This window comes from Tinamus guttatus, unplaced genomic scaffold, assembly GCF_059628265.1.
Source record: "Tinamus guttatus ecotype Peru unplaced genomic scaffold, ASM5962826v1 Tinamus_guttatus_pri_ptg000249l, whole genome shotgun sequence".
Classification (NCBI taxonomy): Eukaryota; Metazoa; Chordata; class Aves; order Tinamiformes; family Tinamidae; genus Tinamus; species Tinamus guttatus.
In genome coordinates this window covers 2,316,863-2,335,945 of record NW_028288783.1, presented here as the reverse complement: position 1 = coordinate 2,335,945, position 19,083 = coordinate 2,316,863, and the positions used below count along the sequence as shown (strand labels likewise).

The 19,083-nt window shown below is 40.9% G+C and overlaps 1 protein-coding gene across 2 annotated transcripts in view; it reads left to right on the top strand.

The window, feature by feature from the left end:
* Positions 1–4,066: 4,066 nt before the first annotated feature.
* The window catches only part of TTC39C (tetratricopeptide repeat domain 39C), a 28,429-nt gene continuing 13,412 nt past the window's right edge, over positions 4,067–19,083 (top strand). The window contains exons 1-5 of one of the 2 annotated variants that reach the window (XM_088526654.1): positions 4,067–4,229; positions 12,959–13,007; positions 14,457–14,585; positions 15,613–15,727; positions 18,674–19,000. In XM_088526654.1, coding sequence (XP_088382780.1) covers positions 4,084–4,229; positions 12,959–13,007; positions 14,457–14,585; positions 15,613–15,727; positions 18,674–19,000 — 766 coding nt within the window. In that variant the 5' untranslated portion in view covers positions 4,067–4,083. Of the gene's footprint in view, positions 4,230–12,958; positions 13,008–14,456; positions 14,586–15,612; positions 15,728–18,673; positions 19,029–19,083 lie in introns of both variants that reach the window. The other variant, XM_088526656.1, reaches the window with a different exon arrangement.

The window sequence follows — 19,083 nt, the reverse complement described above, 5'->3', positions numbered from 1 at the left end:
TATCCAAGAACGGTGAAAGGGTCAAAAGCCTCAATTTCGGGCTTCTTGGCCTGGCTTGACAGCAGAGGCACATGAAGCCATGAAGGATACACACGCAGAGCTCTTGCCTGCTGGCAGAGCAGAGCACCGTGCTCATTCCACGTGCATGTCCTTGGGCTGGTGTCAGCCCCCAGGACGGCAATACCTCCCGATGGGAGGGCGCAGAGAGCTGTGCTGAAGATGGGCTCTGCCGCGCAGCGCCTCGCCGCCGAGCGCAGCGGAGCACGCAGGACGGCGGCAGACGCAGAGCTCGCCACCCGCGGGTGTTTAAGGAAAGAGGCACAAGGGGCTGGCGCCCTGCGAAGCCCAGCAAAGCCCGACCGCTGCCTCCAAAGCGCAGAGTCTCCTGAGAAATGTGCTTGTGAGCGGAGCCGTTTTTATCCTTACAAAACACAGGGCACTCAGAAAGGGAAAATACTGCAATACTGCGTGTTCACTAGGCGCTCTGGGCATCGATGGGTAAGGGCTCTGAGAGCTCTCTGGAGCAGACGGCTGTGGCCTGGATGCTGAACCATTCGTGATCAGCGGTGAGGCCGCATCTGTTATTTAGCTGGGGTGGCAAATCCCCAAGAGGAATTTAAAATAATAGGCACTGATTCCGCAGCCTTGTGTCTGAGATTGAAAAAGCATGGGAGATGTCTCTACAATCTTAACTAATTTTCAAAATTCTCAAAAATGTATACATAAACAGTCATGCTTTCAGCAACATGGAGGGAAATAGAAAAGCTAATGCAATTCTGAAGGATTTTACTTCTCTCTACTCAAACGGGCACTGACTCTCACTCATTTGCTGATACTCTAATATTCTAAATCCACTGCTGAAATTTCATCTCTGCATTAAGAAGTATGAACTGTACCAGGCTCACTGAGGTTTTCCAGGACAGTGGTAGACTTCTAGAATAAAGCAAGTAAAAGGAAACGCAGGGAAATCAGATTTAGGGGCACTCGGAGACAAAAGCAAGGGTTTAGGTTGTCTCCTCCAGACACAGTGGAGAATGGCTCTGGGACAACTGGGACCTAATTTAGATTGTAAAGAAGCAACACTCAAGGGAGAAAATAGCAATATGGGCCTTTTCTTGCTTTTAACTCTTTCCTCTCTGAGGCTTCAAGTAAATCAATAATGGTTTTATTTAATAATTTCTTTGCTGTGACTACATTGTTTTGGACACTGTAAATCGTGGAGTTTACAGTAAGGCTAAACTACAGCTAGTCTGTCAGAGGAAGAAAAAAAGATGAAACAAGCCTTTTGACTTAGGAACCAGTCTATGAATACAAGGACTTGCAGGACTTCCTGATCAGAAGTACAAACACAGGGCAAAAACTTGGAAAGCTTGTCAAAGGAGAGAGCAATTTAGTGCTCGGGGCATAGGCTATCCTGAACTGTGGCACCAGTTCTAGTGAGCGTCTGTCAAGCAGAGGACCATATGTAATCAGAAATTAAATATATATATATATATATTCAGAGCTTTAGTGCACTGGAAGGTACATTCTTGCTGTATTAGCCTGTTGCCCTCTTCACTCAGATTTCCCCATCATCCTGGCCCGTTTCGGTGACCTGAACCAGCAGCACCACATCCTGCATGTGAATCAGACCAAGTCTAACCCATCACAACTTCTTGCTCGCCCTGATGTGGCAGGAGGCGAAACTCAGAGCGCTGCCAATTTCAGAGCTGCTCTACAGAAAAGGGTTGAATGTTCCTAACATTATAGGCGCTATAAAATTGCTGCTGCTGAGCTGTTAAAACCAAGCTGCAGATGTCACATGGCTTCTATGCTAGTGTTTAAGTGTGTTGCTTTTCCTTCTTCAGCCACTGAAATGCAATTTTATTCTGATAAATCTTTCTATAGACTTACAGTCATGTTTCTGGAGCACTGATTTAGCTACTCATGTCTTGAGTTTCAAAATTAATAGCTAGCTACTGATGGTCATAAAAACACGTTACAAGAAAAGCTTCTCAGTGCAAGCCCTCAAAGTAACTGGGTTCTAGCAAGAAAATCTCATAGATTTCTAGCTCCTAATGCAGGGCCAAAAACTGGAGAGGACACACAGCTCCACGACACTGACCATTCAGACACTGAGGCTAAGCAATAGGGTCTGGACTTGTAAAAATGGAGTAGATGTTTCACACAGGACTTGGCTCTTCGCTGCTGCTCACGAATGGTGCTTGGAGGTAGGAGTTACTCTCTCCTTTCCAGGGCACCTTACCCAGGTTCATTGCTTCGTGATCAAACCATTTCCACGTGATGCAGCATAAAACCAATGGCTCTACCATGAACCTGTGCTTCCAAAATCCCCCATAAGAGGCGATTTCCTGATTTTTTATCTAGCTAGTGCACGCAGCATCTTGCCCTCAGCTGAAACAGTGAGTAAAGGCAGCGATACTGCAACTTGCCCCTTCCTTTCAGTGAGCTGCCAGAGCATCTGCAGCCCAAATATCCCAGACCACCTGCCATGGGGGAGAGCCCTCCCTTTCTCCTCCCAGAAGCTCTTGGAGGCTCCCGGACTTCGTAGGCAACCACGCTGCTCCGCAGACTCCCACCGCACGCTCCTCTGCGAGCACCTAGCGCTGCTCAGAAAGGCAAGAGGCAGAGGGCAGATCTCAGAGGGATCCTCGTGTTAGGCCCTCCTTGCCTTTCAAGAGGTGCAGCCTCAAGAAGGATTAGGCACAGCATGTTTCCTTAGGCACGGCTGGATGTTCCCCTATGGCATATGCAGGAATGTTGCTACCAGATTCGCTGCAGGACAGAGGTTTTCCTTGCCAGGGAATCGGGGTTGCTGCTCTAAGTAGTGTGTGGTTTGATATGCTGTGAGAGGAAAAAAAAAAAAAAGGAGCCCAATTTCTTCATTTCCAGCAGAGCAGCTGTAGCTTTGCTCTAGCAGGCAGGAAGCAAGACTGGATTGCAAGCAGTTCCTTCTGCCTTTACCTAAACTGAAGGATGGAGAGTGTCTCCCAGCAAAGGGGGGCAAAGTGCACTTTAACAAAGCGCTCTCTCAGTACAAAGGCTGTTTTGAGTTGGATGTGGGTATGGATGTAGTTATCCCTCCTTTTGGAGAGCATGATTAGGTTTTATCTGACTGGCTGATTTTGGAGCCTGCTCCACAGGCAACTTTGGGCTGCTGCTGGCAGAGGATGTGTCGTGGTGCATGGGGTAAATTCCTGCAAATGTGCCGCACTAGGTTAGAGGGAGTCTGCCATGGTGCACACAAAAACCTTCAGTCTCTCCTACATGGTTCCATCACCAACTGAATCCACTGAAGAAACAAACAACAAAAAAAAATCCCAAAAGCACTGCACGAGGAAAGCTGCATTGCAGGCATCAGTACCTTTTTTATGACTTTGCACTGAAGGCCGGGCTGCTGCAGCCTCAGCTACCACATCCTCCCCAAATAAAACCGAGTAGGTCTAGCAAAAACAAAACAAAACAAAAACAAAAAGCTCCCACCACCCAACCACGGAGGTGGTGGTGGGAGGGAGTACCTGAAACAGCCGGGGGCAGGGACGAAACTTTAAAGGCTGGGAGAGAAAATTAGGCGAGTGACCATAAACAACTCGCTACCCTGAGGGTAGCCAGGGGACGGCGGGCCCGGGCTGGGCGGGAGGGCGCGGAAGGCGGCTGGAGGAAAACCGCCATCATCCTCCTCCGCCGCCAGCCGTTACCCACACTGACGGGCGGGGAGAGCCCGCAACAACGCCCCATCCTTCCCCACGGCGACGGGAAGAGCTGCCCCCATCCCCTCCCCGGCTCCCCCTGCACCGCGCTCGCGCTCAGCCCCTCGCGGCCCTCCCGCCCCAACCGCCGCCCTCGCGGCCGTTGCTCCCCCGGCCTCGCGGCGCGGGGCGCGCGCCTCCAGCCCCGCGCATGCGCGCAGGCGGCGCGTGCGCGCTGCGGAGGGAGGAGGCGGCGGCGGCGCGGGGCGGGCGCCGGCGCGGTCGGGGGCAGCGCGAGGCGGCGCGGGGGCTGTCGCCTCCCTCCCTCCCTCCCTCGGCGGTGAGGGCAGAGCCGGGCGAGGCGGCTGGTGGTGCCGGTGGCCCCCTGAGCGCCATGGCCGGCTCGGAGCAGCCGGCGGCGCGGCGGGAGGACGGCGAGGCGCCGCTGCCCGTGGAGGATGCGGAGCTGGCGCTGGCCGGCATCAACATGCTGCTCAACAACGGCTTCCGCGAGTCCGACCAGCTCTTCAAGAAGTACCGGTAGGCGCCGACTCCTGCCGCTCAGGGAGGCCGTGGGGAGGGCGGATCTGGCCGTTGCTCGGCCGCCGCTAACGGCCGCTTTGCCCCGTGGCTTCTTGTGGGGAGCGCCGGGGCCTTCCCCGCGAGCGGAGCCGTCGTCGTCGTTGCGCATTTGCGCTAAATAATTCATGGGCATACGGCGCTGTTGTCTGCACGGCTGCGAAGCATCTCGCTGGCTCTAAAATAGGGCTTTGCAGGCGACGTGCGCGCGATGCGCTCGCGTTTTTATTCGCGAGCGGGGAAGCCTGGAACAAATAGGATGTTTGGGGGTATAGCGGGAGGGTGGGCATTAAAAATAAAATCTTGCTTCTGCTCTCTTAATGTCATAGGATGCTGTTGAACGAACCGCGCCGTTCGGTGTGGTCGTTCTGCGCTGGGCAGCGCCAGGTCTCTGCTGGGCCATGCTGAGGCAGCGGGGGCAGCGCAGGTGGCGAGTCCGGTCGTGACTGCGCTGCCCGCGCCCCTGCACGCGGGAACCGCGCGCCCGTGTCCTTCCTCCGCCCGTGGGAGTCCTCAGCAGCCCTGGGCATCGGGCAAGGCGGGACGTAACCTAGCTGTTTGTGAAGTGTTGGTTTAAGGAGCACTTACTGTGGTTTCCTTCCCTCCCCCGTTGGCTGCTATGCCACTGCTTTCCCTCACTACTGTGAAGTAGCCTAGGTGGTCAAAGTACGCAGTGCTTGTATTGGAGTAATAGGTCATCTTGTATAGGAATGCTGGGAATTGATATCACTGTTCACACCCTAAGTTGCATTTGGAAAATAGGAATCTTAATTTATGCAAATTGTCCTCATGGGTATTTAGAAGCTTTGCAGCTCAAGGTTGTGGGTTTTTTTTTTTTTTCAGTTTTCATATCTAACCTTCATATCAAACTCTTTTTCCTCGTGTATGTTCTTGTTCCTTTTTAGTTTTTAATCCAGAGGTATCTTTACGTTCAGTGCACTATTTAATGTTGGCCTTCAAATGCTGTCCGTGAGTAGTGGCTCTTAATTCCTTCATTGGATTGAGTGGTTTTACAAAGCACAGATTGATAATCATTGTCTTAGGGTAGACAGTTTTGTTTTGTTTTTCTTTAATATGCGAAAGTCTGCCTAGGCCATCCTTAAATCAATAAAGGGGTCTTCTTGCTGACCACTAGTATACCTTTGAGTTGCATGTTAGCTGTATGTTTAAAATCTCATGGAGAGGATATAGAAAAGTTTGTTTAACTGTGCCTAATTAGGACTTTAGAGAAATGTGTGGCAAGTTCAGTTCCCTCTTCCTGCGCCACATATTCCACCTCCTCCAAGTAGTTTTCTGTTTAATGCTTGTCTGGTATGTGTTCTTCCCTAAAAGGACTAAAGAAACACTATCATTTTTTTCATTATTTTTATTTTTTTATTTTTTGCATACAGTCATAAATGAGTGTGCTTGTATCTCTGTGTGCTTGAACTGTGACCTCTGTTACAGAAAGTGTTAATTATAGATCACTGCCTGGGCAGGTAGTTCAGCTCTGCTTCAGAAGTTTAATAGTCATCAAATGATTCTTGGAAATGAAGGGAGGAACAAAGGATCATTTTCTTACAGAAATCGTTTAAGACTTTAAAGATCATTTGGAAACTCATTTATGCATCAAAACTTAAGTTTGATTAGTCATTTCATTTGAGATGTTAAAATTGCTTCTTAGAAACTGTCATTGTACTTCTGCTTTTTTATTACTTATTTCATTTCCTTTTTTTGTTTGTTTGTTTTCTTTTTCATATGGCACCTTGAGCTATTTTGTGAAAAACTAAATTCAAATCTATCCTGCTGTCTTTATGGGAAAATGGGCAATTTGATGAGCCTAATGACAACCGTTTTTCCAAAGTTGGTTGAATCTGCTTCTCTTCGCTGCTCTGCATTCTATGTCTTCCAAAAGACTGACTTAGGAGCTCAAAATCAGTCTACAAAGTGGTTGTAATTCAGTTCTTGAGGAAACTAGGATGGAAATGGCAACTTTTTTTTTTTTTTGAATAGGTATAACCATAACAGTATAGTCATGCTTTTGAAGAGTGGTGGAACACGGAACTGACTGGCTGTAGAGCCATCGTTTCTGTGCTGGGCGGAGGTGACTGTCTCATAGGGTTCAGAGTGTGTAGGTATCTGTTCAAAACCTCAAGAAGGCCGTTGAATGGGTCTGTTATGTGTCAGGTCACGCAAGTAGTTGCAACTGCATTGACTATTGCTGCAAACCAGCTAGTGTTTTGTCAGGTGAGACTTCTGCCTTGTTTTGTGTTAGTCTAATGTCAAGTGCAGTTTGTTATCAGGGTCTGAAAAATCAACTGCAATAACATCAGCATATGCCTGAGCTTTGTTTTTTGAAGAAGTCTAGATACTCAATGTATTTGTAATGACAACCTTCTGTTCCTAAATCAAACACAAACTGATAAAATAAGTTCATAAATTTGCAACGGACCCCACCGTTGTCTTTTGTTTTTGTCAGGTCACTATGGAATTTAACTCGTACTCCAACTTCACAGATGTCAATCCTTCTGTTCTCTTTAAACAACACTAAAGTTGTCTTATTTTCGACTAGTTTAAATTTTGAGTACCTTTGCAAACTGAGAGAGAAATTCTACATACCTAGAATGTAGGTATTGGAAATGGGGCCGAGAATCAGCCTGTGGGATATCATTTTTGTGGACTGCCCTGACACTTATCTCTGATACTATTGAAAAAGCCAAGGAGCTGGTGTGCGCTCTCTTTTCTTTCTAGCTTCATGGACTTTTGAACTGCTACTGCAACTGAAAATGTAATTAGGAAAAGAAGAAACTGTCAAAAGACACTTCTTTGTTTTTGCTGATTCTTCAGTTTTTAACACCATTTGCAAATCAAAATGGTTGAAAGCTTCCTCTGGATAGGCAGATATGAAATAGTGTCAAATATAATCAAAAAATTGTATTTATTTAGCTGGATATTGACTCACAATACAAAGCATCCAGGTAAGACTGGGAATGATATTTTTTAAGGAATCCAGCAGCCCTTCCATTTCCTGACAGGGAGATGTTTCACTCTCTGCATGAATGATTCTTCTCAGAAGACTTAATTAAAATTTTTGCTTGTGTGCAAATAAGGAGAAGTGGTGCAAAGTGGAGAAGTGAGATGTATATAGTAAGCTTGTCTCTGAAGAAGAAAATAAGAGGATGCTGAGAAGACATGATTCTATGACAAAAAAATGTAAAGGCTAGAGAATGGAGTCAGCGTCTAAAACATGCCCTATGATCTGCTATGGGAGAGGAAAATGTGGAGAAGAATGACAAACTAGAGGAAGCAGCATGTGCATCATACACAAGTACACTTATTTACCATGCTTACTATTGTACCATGCATACTATATTACTGTATTTACTACCTTGCAAGCTTCAGTGATGGGACAGAAAATCCATTTCGGAGAGTGCTTGAACCATTCCAAAGCAAAAATGGTGCCTGTGGTACAAAGTACTTACTTTCATCTGCTACCTCACCTTATACTTGAATCGTAACAGGAATGTAAGGTGGACATTAAGACCAGCAGGTAGCCTATGGCCCATGAATGGGCAGTCTAATCGCTGTTACAAAATCTCATTTACGGAGCTTGGCAAAGGACTCTTAAGACCAGAAATTAAGCTTTTGATATGGCATAGGTGTGCTTTGTTTTACTATATTTTTGGGGCTTAGAAGTGTCAATAAGCTACGTGATATCAGTTATGCTGCTGTAATTAGTCCTGCCCTAATTTCAGTCAGGGTAGTTGAGCCTACACTGGAGAAAGATTTTGATCAAATTTGTAGTTGGTGTGAATTTTAAGAGGGTGCAATTGCGCAGTTAGTACAGATCAGGGGCTAAACTATAATTAGGTTATGTCTTGGGTCTATAAATGCTTTTCAAAGTACAGATGCAATTTGAAATGCTTTCCAGTATTTGCTAATTCTCACTGTTTTATCTTGTCGTGCATCTAAACTTAACAGCCTGAAGTTACAGCTAAACAATCTGCTGGTAATTTAGGAAAGAGCAGAACAAAATCAAGTAAAAAGAGCCATAGAACTATATACTTTTTTAATGGTTGGGTATTCATAGTGTTATAGTGGTATACGTTTAGAATTCATTCAACAGTCAAAACAAATTTGAGTGAGTTAGAGTCTGTAAACCACCTCTGACATTAGAGGTTTTCCATTAAAATGTATCTTAATACTGTGATTCTTGAATATGTTTATATTGTATTAGGAATTTTGCACGTCAGTACTGGGTGAAATGTTTAGCAGTATAGAGGTGCCTTAGGTTTGTATCCTCAGAAATCATGCTTAGAATTCTTAGAATTCTTGAACATTCTATTGAATAATGATGAAAAGATTTTTATGTGTTTTCAATAAATCCCTTAACACTTTAAATATGTGTTTGCTAGTTCTAAGATACTTGGTATCTATTTTGATGTTTATCTGTGAAGTTGAGCAAGCTCTTAATTTTCATTATGTTTTACTCTCCCACTTTGGAGAAAAATAACTTGTTTTGTTTCAACTTGAGCATCACAATCTGCATGATGACTGGAATGTTGCTGAAGTGGCAGTGCCTGGAAAATGGGGTGGGGGGAAATGGTGGGTTAATTACACTATTTTGATAAACCTGAGCTAGGCTTTAGTAGCTTCTGAAGCTTATGTATTTTTGAAACAAAATATTATCATGAAAATGGAGAAAGGAAAAAGGAGAAGTAATTGATTTTTCTTCTGATGTGCTTCAGTTCTGGTTTTTAATAATTAAAATAAGGCTGTGTTATCCCAGCTTTATTAAACCAAAGTTTAAGACTCCTGGATGTTATCATCATGCATGAAAATGGGGCTTGGCAAATGTTTCTTCTGAAAATAAACGATCATCTTAAAGATAAGCCATGAAATGAGGTGAATTAGTCAGGGTTTGCTGGGAGAAGCAATGTCTCACATAACGCTGATTTATACAGCTGGGAAAACTGGAAGAGCTCAAAGGCACACAGGTTCTACTGCAGAGTACTTAAGGATATAACTTAAATATAGTTATACATAATTTCATTTTCTAGATTTTTTTTTATTGTGGTATAATGTAGAATTTGTATTAATAGAATACTTTTTTTTATTAAAATATCTTGTGTCTGCCAATTTGCTGGACAAAATGCAAATCATTTTGAGACATATCTGGAGAGGACAATGCAGCTATAAAACCATACTTTTAATGGTTTGATATTTTTAAGGTCTAGCTGGTTTTAAGTTGCTTGTATTGCTTGTTAGCACCCCATTCATGAAGGTATTGAGGACAATAGTTAAGCAAATTGATGGTACAAGCCTCATGATTAAATGTTAGACTAGATTTGTTAGAGAGAGTGTAAATTCAGTGGCGACAGTTTAGGACTTTTACGGCCTTTGCGCTAAGCTTTTCTTTATCTTTGAGCTAATTAAAAATCATTTTTAAATCCTTTTTTCGAGGCTATTACTTTGAAGTGGTGAAGGTAACTTGGGAAGTGTGGTGTCCCAAGGTTCATCTGTGCTCAATAGCCTCAGTCCTGCCAGCATCAATGTGGCCACTGTTTCCCTGTTAGTGATACCTCAAGTGCTGCCTGTATAGATAGGAGGTGTCTTAACTTCTTGGATTCTGGCAGAAGATGCAGAATCATGTCTGATGCTGACAGTCATTTCTGCAAACATTGATAACGAACTTGAGTGGAGGGGTACATCATGGAAGTGTGGTGTTCAGAAACTTGCTTTCAGTATTAGTCATGCTGTGGTGTTACTGATGGAGCCTATACTATGTCATTGCAAACTTTACAGCTCTTGAGAAGGTAACACTGAGCTATTTTATCGTTTTATGTACTCTTCACAAAGCTTGAGCAATAAATGCAGTTGGTGTTTAAAATAGATATTTAAATGCTAAAATTACACTAAGAAGTGATTTTTTCCATCAAGCTATAGCTTCTACCTAGTCACTGCACAGAATATGGTAGAAGCATACCTTAATTCATTTATTGATAAGACATCCAAAAGTGCTGAGGGAGCAGAGGTTTTGTGTTTTTGTTGCCAGACTCGATCTTAATAAAAGCATTTCCCAGATAACATTGAACGTGGTGTTTTGTTACTTCATGGTGACAAAGCAGTCCATATGTGCTTAATGAGAAGGCTTTTTATAGGAAGTCCTTTTTAATGTTCAGTCACTCAATCTGTAACATCCCACCTGGTGTATTATAGCTAGTGATAACCGCAGCATAGAGCAATGTGGCTCTCAAGGATCTGGGGTTTTGTTTCGTCTGTGACAGGAGACGAACTGCAAACGCAATCAAGATGGGGGTATCAAAATGCAAACAGACAAACCATTTTGGCAAGTGACTTAAGATAAATATTTGTGGAAAAAACTTCTCAGTGTTTATACTTAGCTAAATGGTTATTGCAAGCAGTGAAAGATTCTTTATCTTTGGGGATGGAAAAACAGTTGACCCAACTGTGACTAGCCATCTGTCTTTAACAAAATATTAAAATATTAGCAAAAAGAAATCTCCAGGCTTTCAATATGTTTATTTAAATGTTGATACCTTCACGGTTTAATGTATGCTCTAAAGAACAGGTTTTAATTTCGGGAGAGAAAGAAAAATACATTCCGTAAATTGATGCTTGTCTGCCATGTCCAAATTAATGTATATGTTGAGCTGTTGAATGCAAGATTATTTCATTCTTAGTTATTTCTTTTTAGGGGTCTCCCAAATATGACAGTTACTCTGCTTGAAAATATTAGTCCCATAGGTGGGGAATCACTTTACCTCTATCACTAATATGTTTCATTTTTTTGGAGCTTTACCAGCTTACCTGTTTCTGTAGTAGAAGAATCCTTTTATTAATAGATGGAAAGTGAGGAAAAAGAAGTCCTAGAATCTAAAATACTTTCATATGCATAATTTTTACTACTTGTTCTGTAATTCCACAAAACTTAAATACAAATTCAGTTTTGCTGATAAAACTGATATCTGTCTTGCAAAGCCATAAGGAATGTCTGGATGCTTGCTTCTCTGTGAAGAAATCTATATGTTGCTAAGCATATTTGACTTGTTAATGCACGTACTTAAAATAACCCCAAAATCTTGGATCCTGTTTTACAGAGTTTTAACAAGTAATGTTTTCTTATTGTGGATAGAAACTTGATACAAGTCTTTAGAATATACTTTGAATGTTGAATAGTGCAAGCTTTATTAGGTATTTATTGTGTCTTGTACTTTTTTGATTCTGGTTCATTTGAAGATTGTCATGGTTGATTACTTATAACTCACTTGGAAAAATAGTCTTCCACCCTCGTCAAAGTCAGGGAAATTCTCTCTTCTGAACAGATTTCATTGTGAAACATTGATGCTAAATAAGGACTACTTTGACATCTCTTTGAAGCAAAAAAAAGGCTCGTGTGGAAAGTTTCTACCTGTCTTTGTGACACAGGGTAGAGAACGCTCCAGGTGCCAAGTAGTGGAAGCTCCTACTGATAGCTTTTCTTTTATGCCTGCCAGCAAAGAGGAAAATAGTTATCTTGTCTTTCTTTGGAAACAATAATGAAAAAATAAGCTTCATATATATGTCTTGAAAAGAGCAGTGTAGATAAGCGAAAGATTTTTGGGTCTAATTTACCTTTTTTAATGTACTCTTTCTTATTTCTTTTTTTTTCTTTTTCCTTTCCTCTCTTATTGTGTGTGTATGCTAAATCGCAAAGTGAGAAAGTGGAGGGGATACTAATAATGACATTTGGAAAAGAATCGTCTGCATAGTTTTACTGGTGGAAATGTGTTTTGTAATAAACAATATATCACTTTTTCCATTTTTTTTTCAAATGCTTGACCCTGTTTAAAATCTTCTTTAATCTGGTCCTTGCAGAATTAAGTTAGAAGCACCGTAAGTACCGTATTATAGTGATATGCTGCTTACACTGTAAATGTAACCTTTTCATAAAACCCAGAAAAGATGTTAGTGTTTAGATATTATTTTTTCTTCTATAGTGCAGAACATACTTTAGCATTATTCCTGTAATAGTATATAAACTGTGAGTCAGAGATTTCCTAAAGCTGAACAGCAGATGCAGTGAAATCCTGAAAACAGCTTTTTTTAGTGTGTTGTGTCTGAATTGACTACAGCTTGATGGTCTGTGTGCCTGCAATACCCTCGAACCTTGAAACTTGTCCCATGTATTCCCATGATTTTGGCTGCTTACGTTTTTGGTCCAACAAGCCCAAAAGGATTTCAGTCTTTTGGAAATATCTGCAATCATAAAAAGTGATTTCATATTTCCATCTTCTTTTTTAATGAGTTTTCGGTACATTAACTTCAATCCATAGAAATGGAGCTGGGAATCTTCTGATAGAATTGGTTAACATTTGTCTGGTAGGTTAGAATTGTGACGATAGAGCAGAATGAATGGATTTTGAAATCCTGCAGTTTTGATCCTGAAGTCCTGCAGTTTTGATTTTATTGGCAATATTTTTTTCTTAAAATATCTACTGCTTAATGCTTGAAAACTTAATTTTTTGTAAAGGTTTATTTAGGTCGTAGTGAAAATGATGATGCTTATTTTGTAGAGTGATACAGTAATTTGTAACATGATATTAAAAAAGAGAGTTTATTTGCAGGTGTATGATCATGATTTGATATCAAGTAATAGAATATTTGTGTTATGTGCCAATATAGTTAACTGCATTTTGTTCTTTTGACAGAAACCAGAGCCCGTTAATGAGTTTTGGAGCCAGTTTTGTCAGTTTTTTGGTGAGTAGATGCAGAGAGTATATATCTTTTCTCTTATAGTTAATCTCTGTTCATGAATGTGCTCACAGTGGTGGATACACTTAGTTTGTTTTGTGAGACTTTTTTTTCAAAGTTTTAGATGCAGCTAAAAAGCAAATCATTGTTAAATAAAACACGTTTGCTCATGTGGTTTAAACAGGAAACAAAGGCTCTGTGATTCAGCTTCTTAAGTATATGAAATAGCTGTCTTCCATTAAAAGAGCCATAAGAGTTCTTTCCTAAATGATCAGTAGATATGGCATTAGATTAACACTTATAAATACCTTTTTCTAAATAGCTGTTAGTATTCCTCAGTAATACGACAGGAAGAGGGTTCTTAATCTTAGGTTCATTTATGCTGCTGCCTTTGTGAGTGTATGAGAACTGAGAATATTGACTGATTAAAGAGTCATAATGAAAACATGTTATTTCTTTCAAATGCTTTCATAGCAAAAATGAAGAAGTCTTGTAATTACCCCTCTTCCTCCCTCCCTCCCAAAAGAAGGAAAAAAAAGGGTACAGGGAAAATATTCAGATCTCGTTCTGACTGTTGCTGCTTAATCTTATGTTGCACCAGAAGTTCTCTATGGTAATATCCTCCTTAAAGCCATAATTCAGTATATCATATGCGCTAGAATTTGGCAGGTGTAAGTTAAATGGCACCCGTTCTGGCGCGCTTAGGCCGCGTGGTGCAGGCAGGCGCGCTGGTTGGGAAGCAGGCGCTTGCTGTAAGCCAGGGCAGGACGAGGAGGAGGAAGAGGAGGAGGGGGAGGGAAGGAGGGTGCCCCGCATGGCTGTGCTGAGCAGGGCAGCACTGTGTCTGGAGCAGCCTCTGCTTCGCCGCTCTGCTGGGCTCGTTCACACGTGCTGTTAAATAAAGCAAGGCAGCAGGGGGAAAAAGTTGCTCCTTCTAAAATTCTTTCTACATGGGTTCAGTGGCACTTGGAGTCCGATGCGTTTGCTTTCTTCAAACGTGTGGAAATTCTGCATGCTGTTTCTTACAGTGCAGTAGCAGTTAATTGTTCCTCATTTTGCAGGCCTATTACCTATGCTGAAGTATTAAATAAAAGTAGTGTCTGCACAGATGTAAATCATGCCTTGCAATCACAACAAACGGATTTTTTTTTTGTGTGTGTGTGTAAAGTGACAGTGAATTCAGTTTGCATATTGTGTTAAGAGAAGAGGATGGGACTTAGTTAATATGCTCTGATTTGAGTCTTGATATTTTGGAAAGGCATTCTTAAATCACTGTTTTTGTTTTTCTTTGTAGAAGTATGTGTAATGCTGTGTGTGTATGTATTAAATTTTAAAAAGTAACAATTTTATTGCCAAACTTATTTGAAAATCTCTTTCCTGTAGCTTTTGTAAGGATAAGAGGTTTATGTTTGTTTATGATTTTTGTCATTCAAATTTATATTCTATTTTTTGAAGAATGCCATGATGACATTTGAAGAGGAGAAAATGCAACTGGCATGTGATGACTTAAAGGCTACGGAAAAGCTTTGTGAAAGTGAAGAAGCTGGAGTTATTGAAACGATCAAAAATAAAATTAAAAAGAACGTAAGAGCATTATTTGTGAAATATGGAATCGTGTATTCGAAAAAATATTTTGGAAAATCTTCTTTCTGCCCTCTTGGTGTTTTGACTAGATGACTTTGGTATGTGCAGAACAGTTGTGATTAGAAACTAACTCCAGTAGAACATTTTGCTTAAATTTCTGAACTTTATATTCTGTCTATAATAAGACAGATTCAGGCAATTGCTATTCTAAAACAGTAGATGGTTTTGATACAAATTAGTAATCTATTAGAATTAATCAAAAATTAAAAAAATTCTGAAATCTGGCTAATTAGGGTCATTTTAATTTATTTATGCTGTAGTAATGTTCAGAACTCATGAGACTCCGTTGTGCTATGTGCCAGGCAAATTCCTAGGGAATTTTTCTTCCTCTATTAGAAATTCCTTCTAAATAATCAATGAAGAATAACAGATGCAGACAAGGAAATAGTCAAAACAGTAGCTGCATAAAAGTGCTGAGTGCTTTTCCCAGTGTAGCCCAGGAGCTCTACGGCAGATGACTGAAAAACTGTTTCTCCTTGCCGTTTAGTGTATTTGATAGAAAGTGTAGAACATTCATGAAATGACATGACATACTTAATTGCATGCTCTTAAGAGGCACCGTGTTTTTCCTGCCACTTGCCATATGGTCCTTCTTGTGTTCTTCCTAACACATTTGCTTCATATTTGATGAATATATTAATATGATATTCAAATATGATATGATATTCAAATGTGTCAGAGTGTTTGCAGAATCTTAAAGCAAGCTGGCAGCACATATATAAGGTTTCTGTGCTTAGGAAGTAGGAACTTGTTTGACGTGCTGTCAGAGAACTGGTGTTCTTTTTGGTAATATTTTCATAAAAATTTTTCAGCCACTTTAGGGCAAAGCAATATTTGTTGGAAATTAAAAATACCAGTGGTCACAGTGGAAAAATATAGTAATTCATCTGTATTAAATGTTGCACCAAATATTTCAGTTTGATATTAAAATAACTTCTTTTCCCTTTGCTTTGTGTGTTTCATACAGGTCGATGGACGAAAATCCGCTGTATCCATGATTGATCGACTGCAAAGACAAATAATTGTAGCTGACTGTCAAGTCTACTTGGCTGTGCTGTCATTTGTAAAACAGGAATTATCAGGTGTGCTATGGCTTTAGTGTTTGTTGTTTTTGCATGTTTTTTGTGTAGTAAAGCTTGATAGTAAACTGCCACAATGATGGTTAGTATCAGTAAAGATGATTCTTTTGTAAGAAAAAAAATCATTTCCATTTGAAACAAGGGATAGGTTTTCCAAGATCCTTGTGCTTGCAGCAGTATTGTTCTACCTCTGTACACAGGAGAACCATAAGGTGGATTGCTATAAATCACAGCTTTCCACTTTTTGCACTCCAATAACCATATTCAGCTGGTGGTTCTTCGGTTGGAATTCTTTTCATGTTCCCACAGAGGCACTGTAGGAGTGGTACAAAGATGGGTAGCATTAGTACCTCACATGGCCTGCAAGATTAAAAAAAAAAAAGATAGCAGCAGCTGAAGCCTGGTTCCTCCTAGGGGGGTGTGGTGGCCACTTGGAGATGTGTTGAAGGTGGATGAGCCGAATCTGTTCCTGTTCTCTGGCATGCAAGGCCACACTGAGATGACCAAAGAGGTTAATGGTGATTTATGGAAGACAAACCACCCTGTCTTGGCTCAGAGCTGCTTTTTAAAGTTTCTCTTGTGTTACTGGTTCTCTTGCATAATCTAGAGCATTCTTCAATCTTAGTTTATCTAAAAAGTAGTCAAGGTCAGGCGCTACAGAAGCATGTTCCCAAGTAGTGCTAGTATTAACAAAGACCAAGAGAAGCGGTCAGAGCAGATTGTCAGTGAAAATCCCTCTCATCAGCTAGAAGGAACCAGGGAAGTAATACTCAAATTATGAAAATAATGCTAAGATCTTTGACCAAAGGCCTTTGATATGCAGCCTTGCTTTCTCCTAAGCTAGGACATAAGGAATGCACTTGGTTTTAGTTAACAGAAACTCAGGGAGTGAGTTTTTGTTGCTGTATCAGTGTAGAAGCAGGTGGGGATTCCTTTTTCTCAGCTCTGGGTTTTCATTCAGTTGTTTGTTTGTTTTTTTCTCTTCTCCTCTTCTTTCATCATTTCAGTATATGTGCTGCTGGTGCTGCATTACAGGTTTCAAAGCAGCTACAGAGAGTGGTGTCTGTCCTCGTTTTTCTTGTCTGCTGCTCAGAGAGCTAAAGTGGTTAGCGGAGTACCGCAGAACGTGCAGCATATCTGGGTTTCTCTCCTGAGTAAAAACATGCTTAAAATCTTTAGTTAAGATTTTCAAGAGGTTGAAGGCCACCTCTGTGATTGTTAGTTGCAGCCATTGTGGCACCGTTTTGCTGAACTGTTGGGTCTGTTATTTTAGTAAATTTTTCGACCGTCTTGCCTTTCTGATTCTGTATAAACATATTGGTTTTATGATCACATTTCTGCACAGAAATAACAACCAGATCGTTGAAATGAGTGTCATTTCAAATAAGTGCGTTCTTCAGAGGCAGATTTTCCTGAGAAGAGGATGGGAAGAAAAAAAATATTTATTTATTTATTTGATTTTCTTCCTGGGGCACTTTGGCAAGAAGCATATAAGAGTGCACAAACTGCTTTCTTACAGGATTTTTTAATAGCATGGTGGGCATTAAACACATTATAGATTTTTTTTCTCCACCCTCATGGATGTAGAGCAATAGCTTTATCACGATTCTCTGTAGGATTAAAAAAAGAAGTGTGTTTTTGCTTATTATTTGTCTGTTGCATTGCCTTACGTGGTTGTATGAGCATTCGTCTTGTGGTGAACCACATAACTCTAAAATACTTTGTGGAGCTGAAAAGTGACCTAATTGCTGCAAATTTAAGTAACGTTAGCTTTATACAAAAGATGAAACATGGCAGGGGTTTGCATTTTTTATTACAACTGGTAGCTGAATGCTCCGTTGCATTTGCTATTAATTTTTTAAATAGCTTTAGCTCATGTTGGCAGCAAGTTTAACCCTTCCGCCACAACTGAGAATACAAATTTTGTAGTTTTTGCCTTTTTTTTTTTTTAAACACAGCACATATGTTTATTTTCGAGTTCTTGTCGTGACACTGGTCTTTATAAATTTGTGATCTGTTTAGAACACTGTTGCTAATATCCGCACTTTTTAACCTTTTTTATTTTTCATCCGTGTAGCTTTATTACTCTAGTTCCTAACTCTCAAGGCTGTAGCACAAAATGCTGTTGTCTGCATTTTACAATTAATCTGCAATTATATTGCTCGTTTACTTTCTGATTACCATTTTCATGCTTGTCCAAAGAGGTGCCATAACCACGGTGACTGCTGCATATACAGGCAAATTGGACATCCCTTCATCTTTTGATGTCATGCTCTTTTATTTTGACAACTTTAAGGTACTTTTTGTGCATTCCTTTGTAAATATAGATCTTGGTTAAACCAGCTTACGATATTCAAACTCGGATTTTTATGGAAATTTTGGTACCCAGCTTGCATTTGAAATTGAGGCAGTTAAGTATCTGAACGTATTAAAAATGTGAAATTTATGGGTTCTTTATTTTGCCTTTGCCTCTTATTTATTTGTTTGTTTTTAATATGAAACATTGTATTCAGTATCGTGGGTTTTTTACACAGACTAGCTGTGGAAGATCTTGCTGTCCACCTCAAAGGAATCTTTTCCCATCCACATTCTTTTAACAATATTTGACTTAAGCGTAACATTCACTTTTGCTTCTCTCTGTTTGCCAGGCAGTCATTTCATCCTTGCTCTGTTGTGGAGTGAATTCAGCCTTCAGTTGCTTTGGTTTCTCTGTTGCCACACAGGAGAAGAAAAATAGCTTTGTGCTGCATACCTGCATACCTGCACTTAAGCTTGTGATGCCCAATATGATAGAAGTGGCTATTGTTACAAAATTCTTTATGGCATGGGTTAATTGTATGCAAATGAGAGTGCATCCTAGGATTTGTGCAATACTATGCTACACTTCAGAAACATGTCCTTGACATGTTTGTGTTTGTTTTTGTTTGTTTGTTTTCCCTTGATCTTTAGCATACATAAAAGGTGGGTGGATCCTCCGAAAAGCCTGGAAAATTTACAATAAGTGCTATATGGACATTAATACACTTCAGGAAATTTATCAGAAGAAAACAACTCAGGACTCCTTGACTTCTGATGCTGCAAATGATAATCATATTGCTGCAGAAGGTGTAACGGAGGATTCGCTAAACAGACTGAAAGGTGCTGTTAGCTTTGGATATGGACTTTTTCATCTTTGCATATCCATGGTGCCCCCAAACCTGCTCAAAATCATCAACCTGCTGGGTTTTCCTGGAGACCGCCTACAGGGGCTTTCCTCACTGATGTATGCAAGTGAAAGTAAGGACATGAAGGCCCCTTTAGCTACGTGAGTAGCTATATTGAAATGCTTTGGTAGATAACTTAGTACTGAAAGTAAGTGA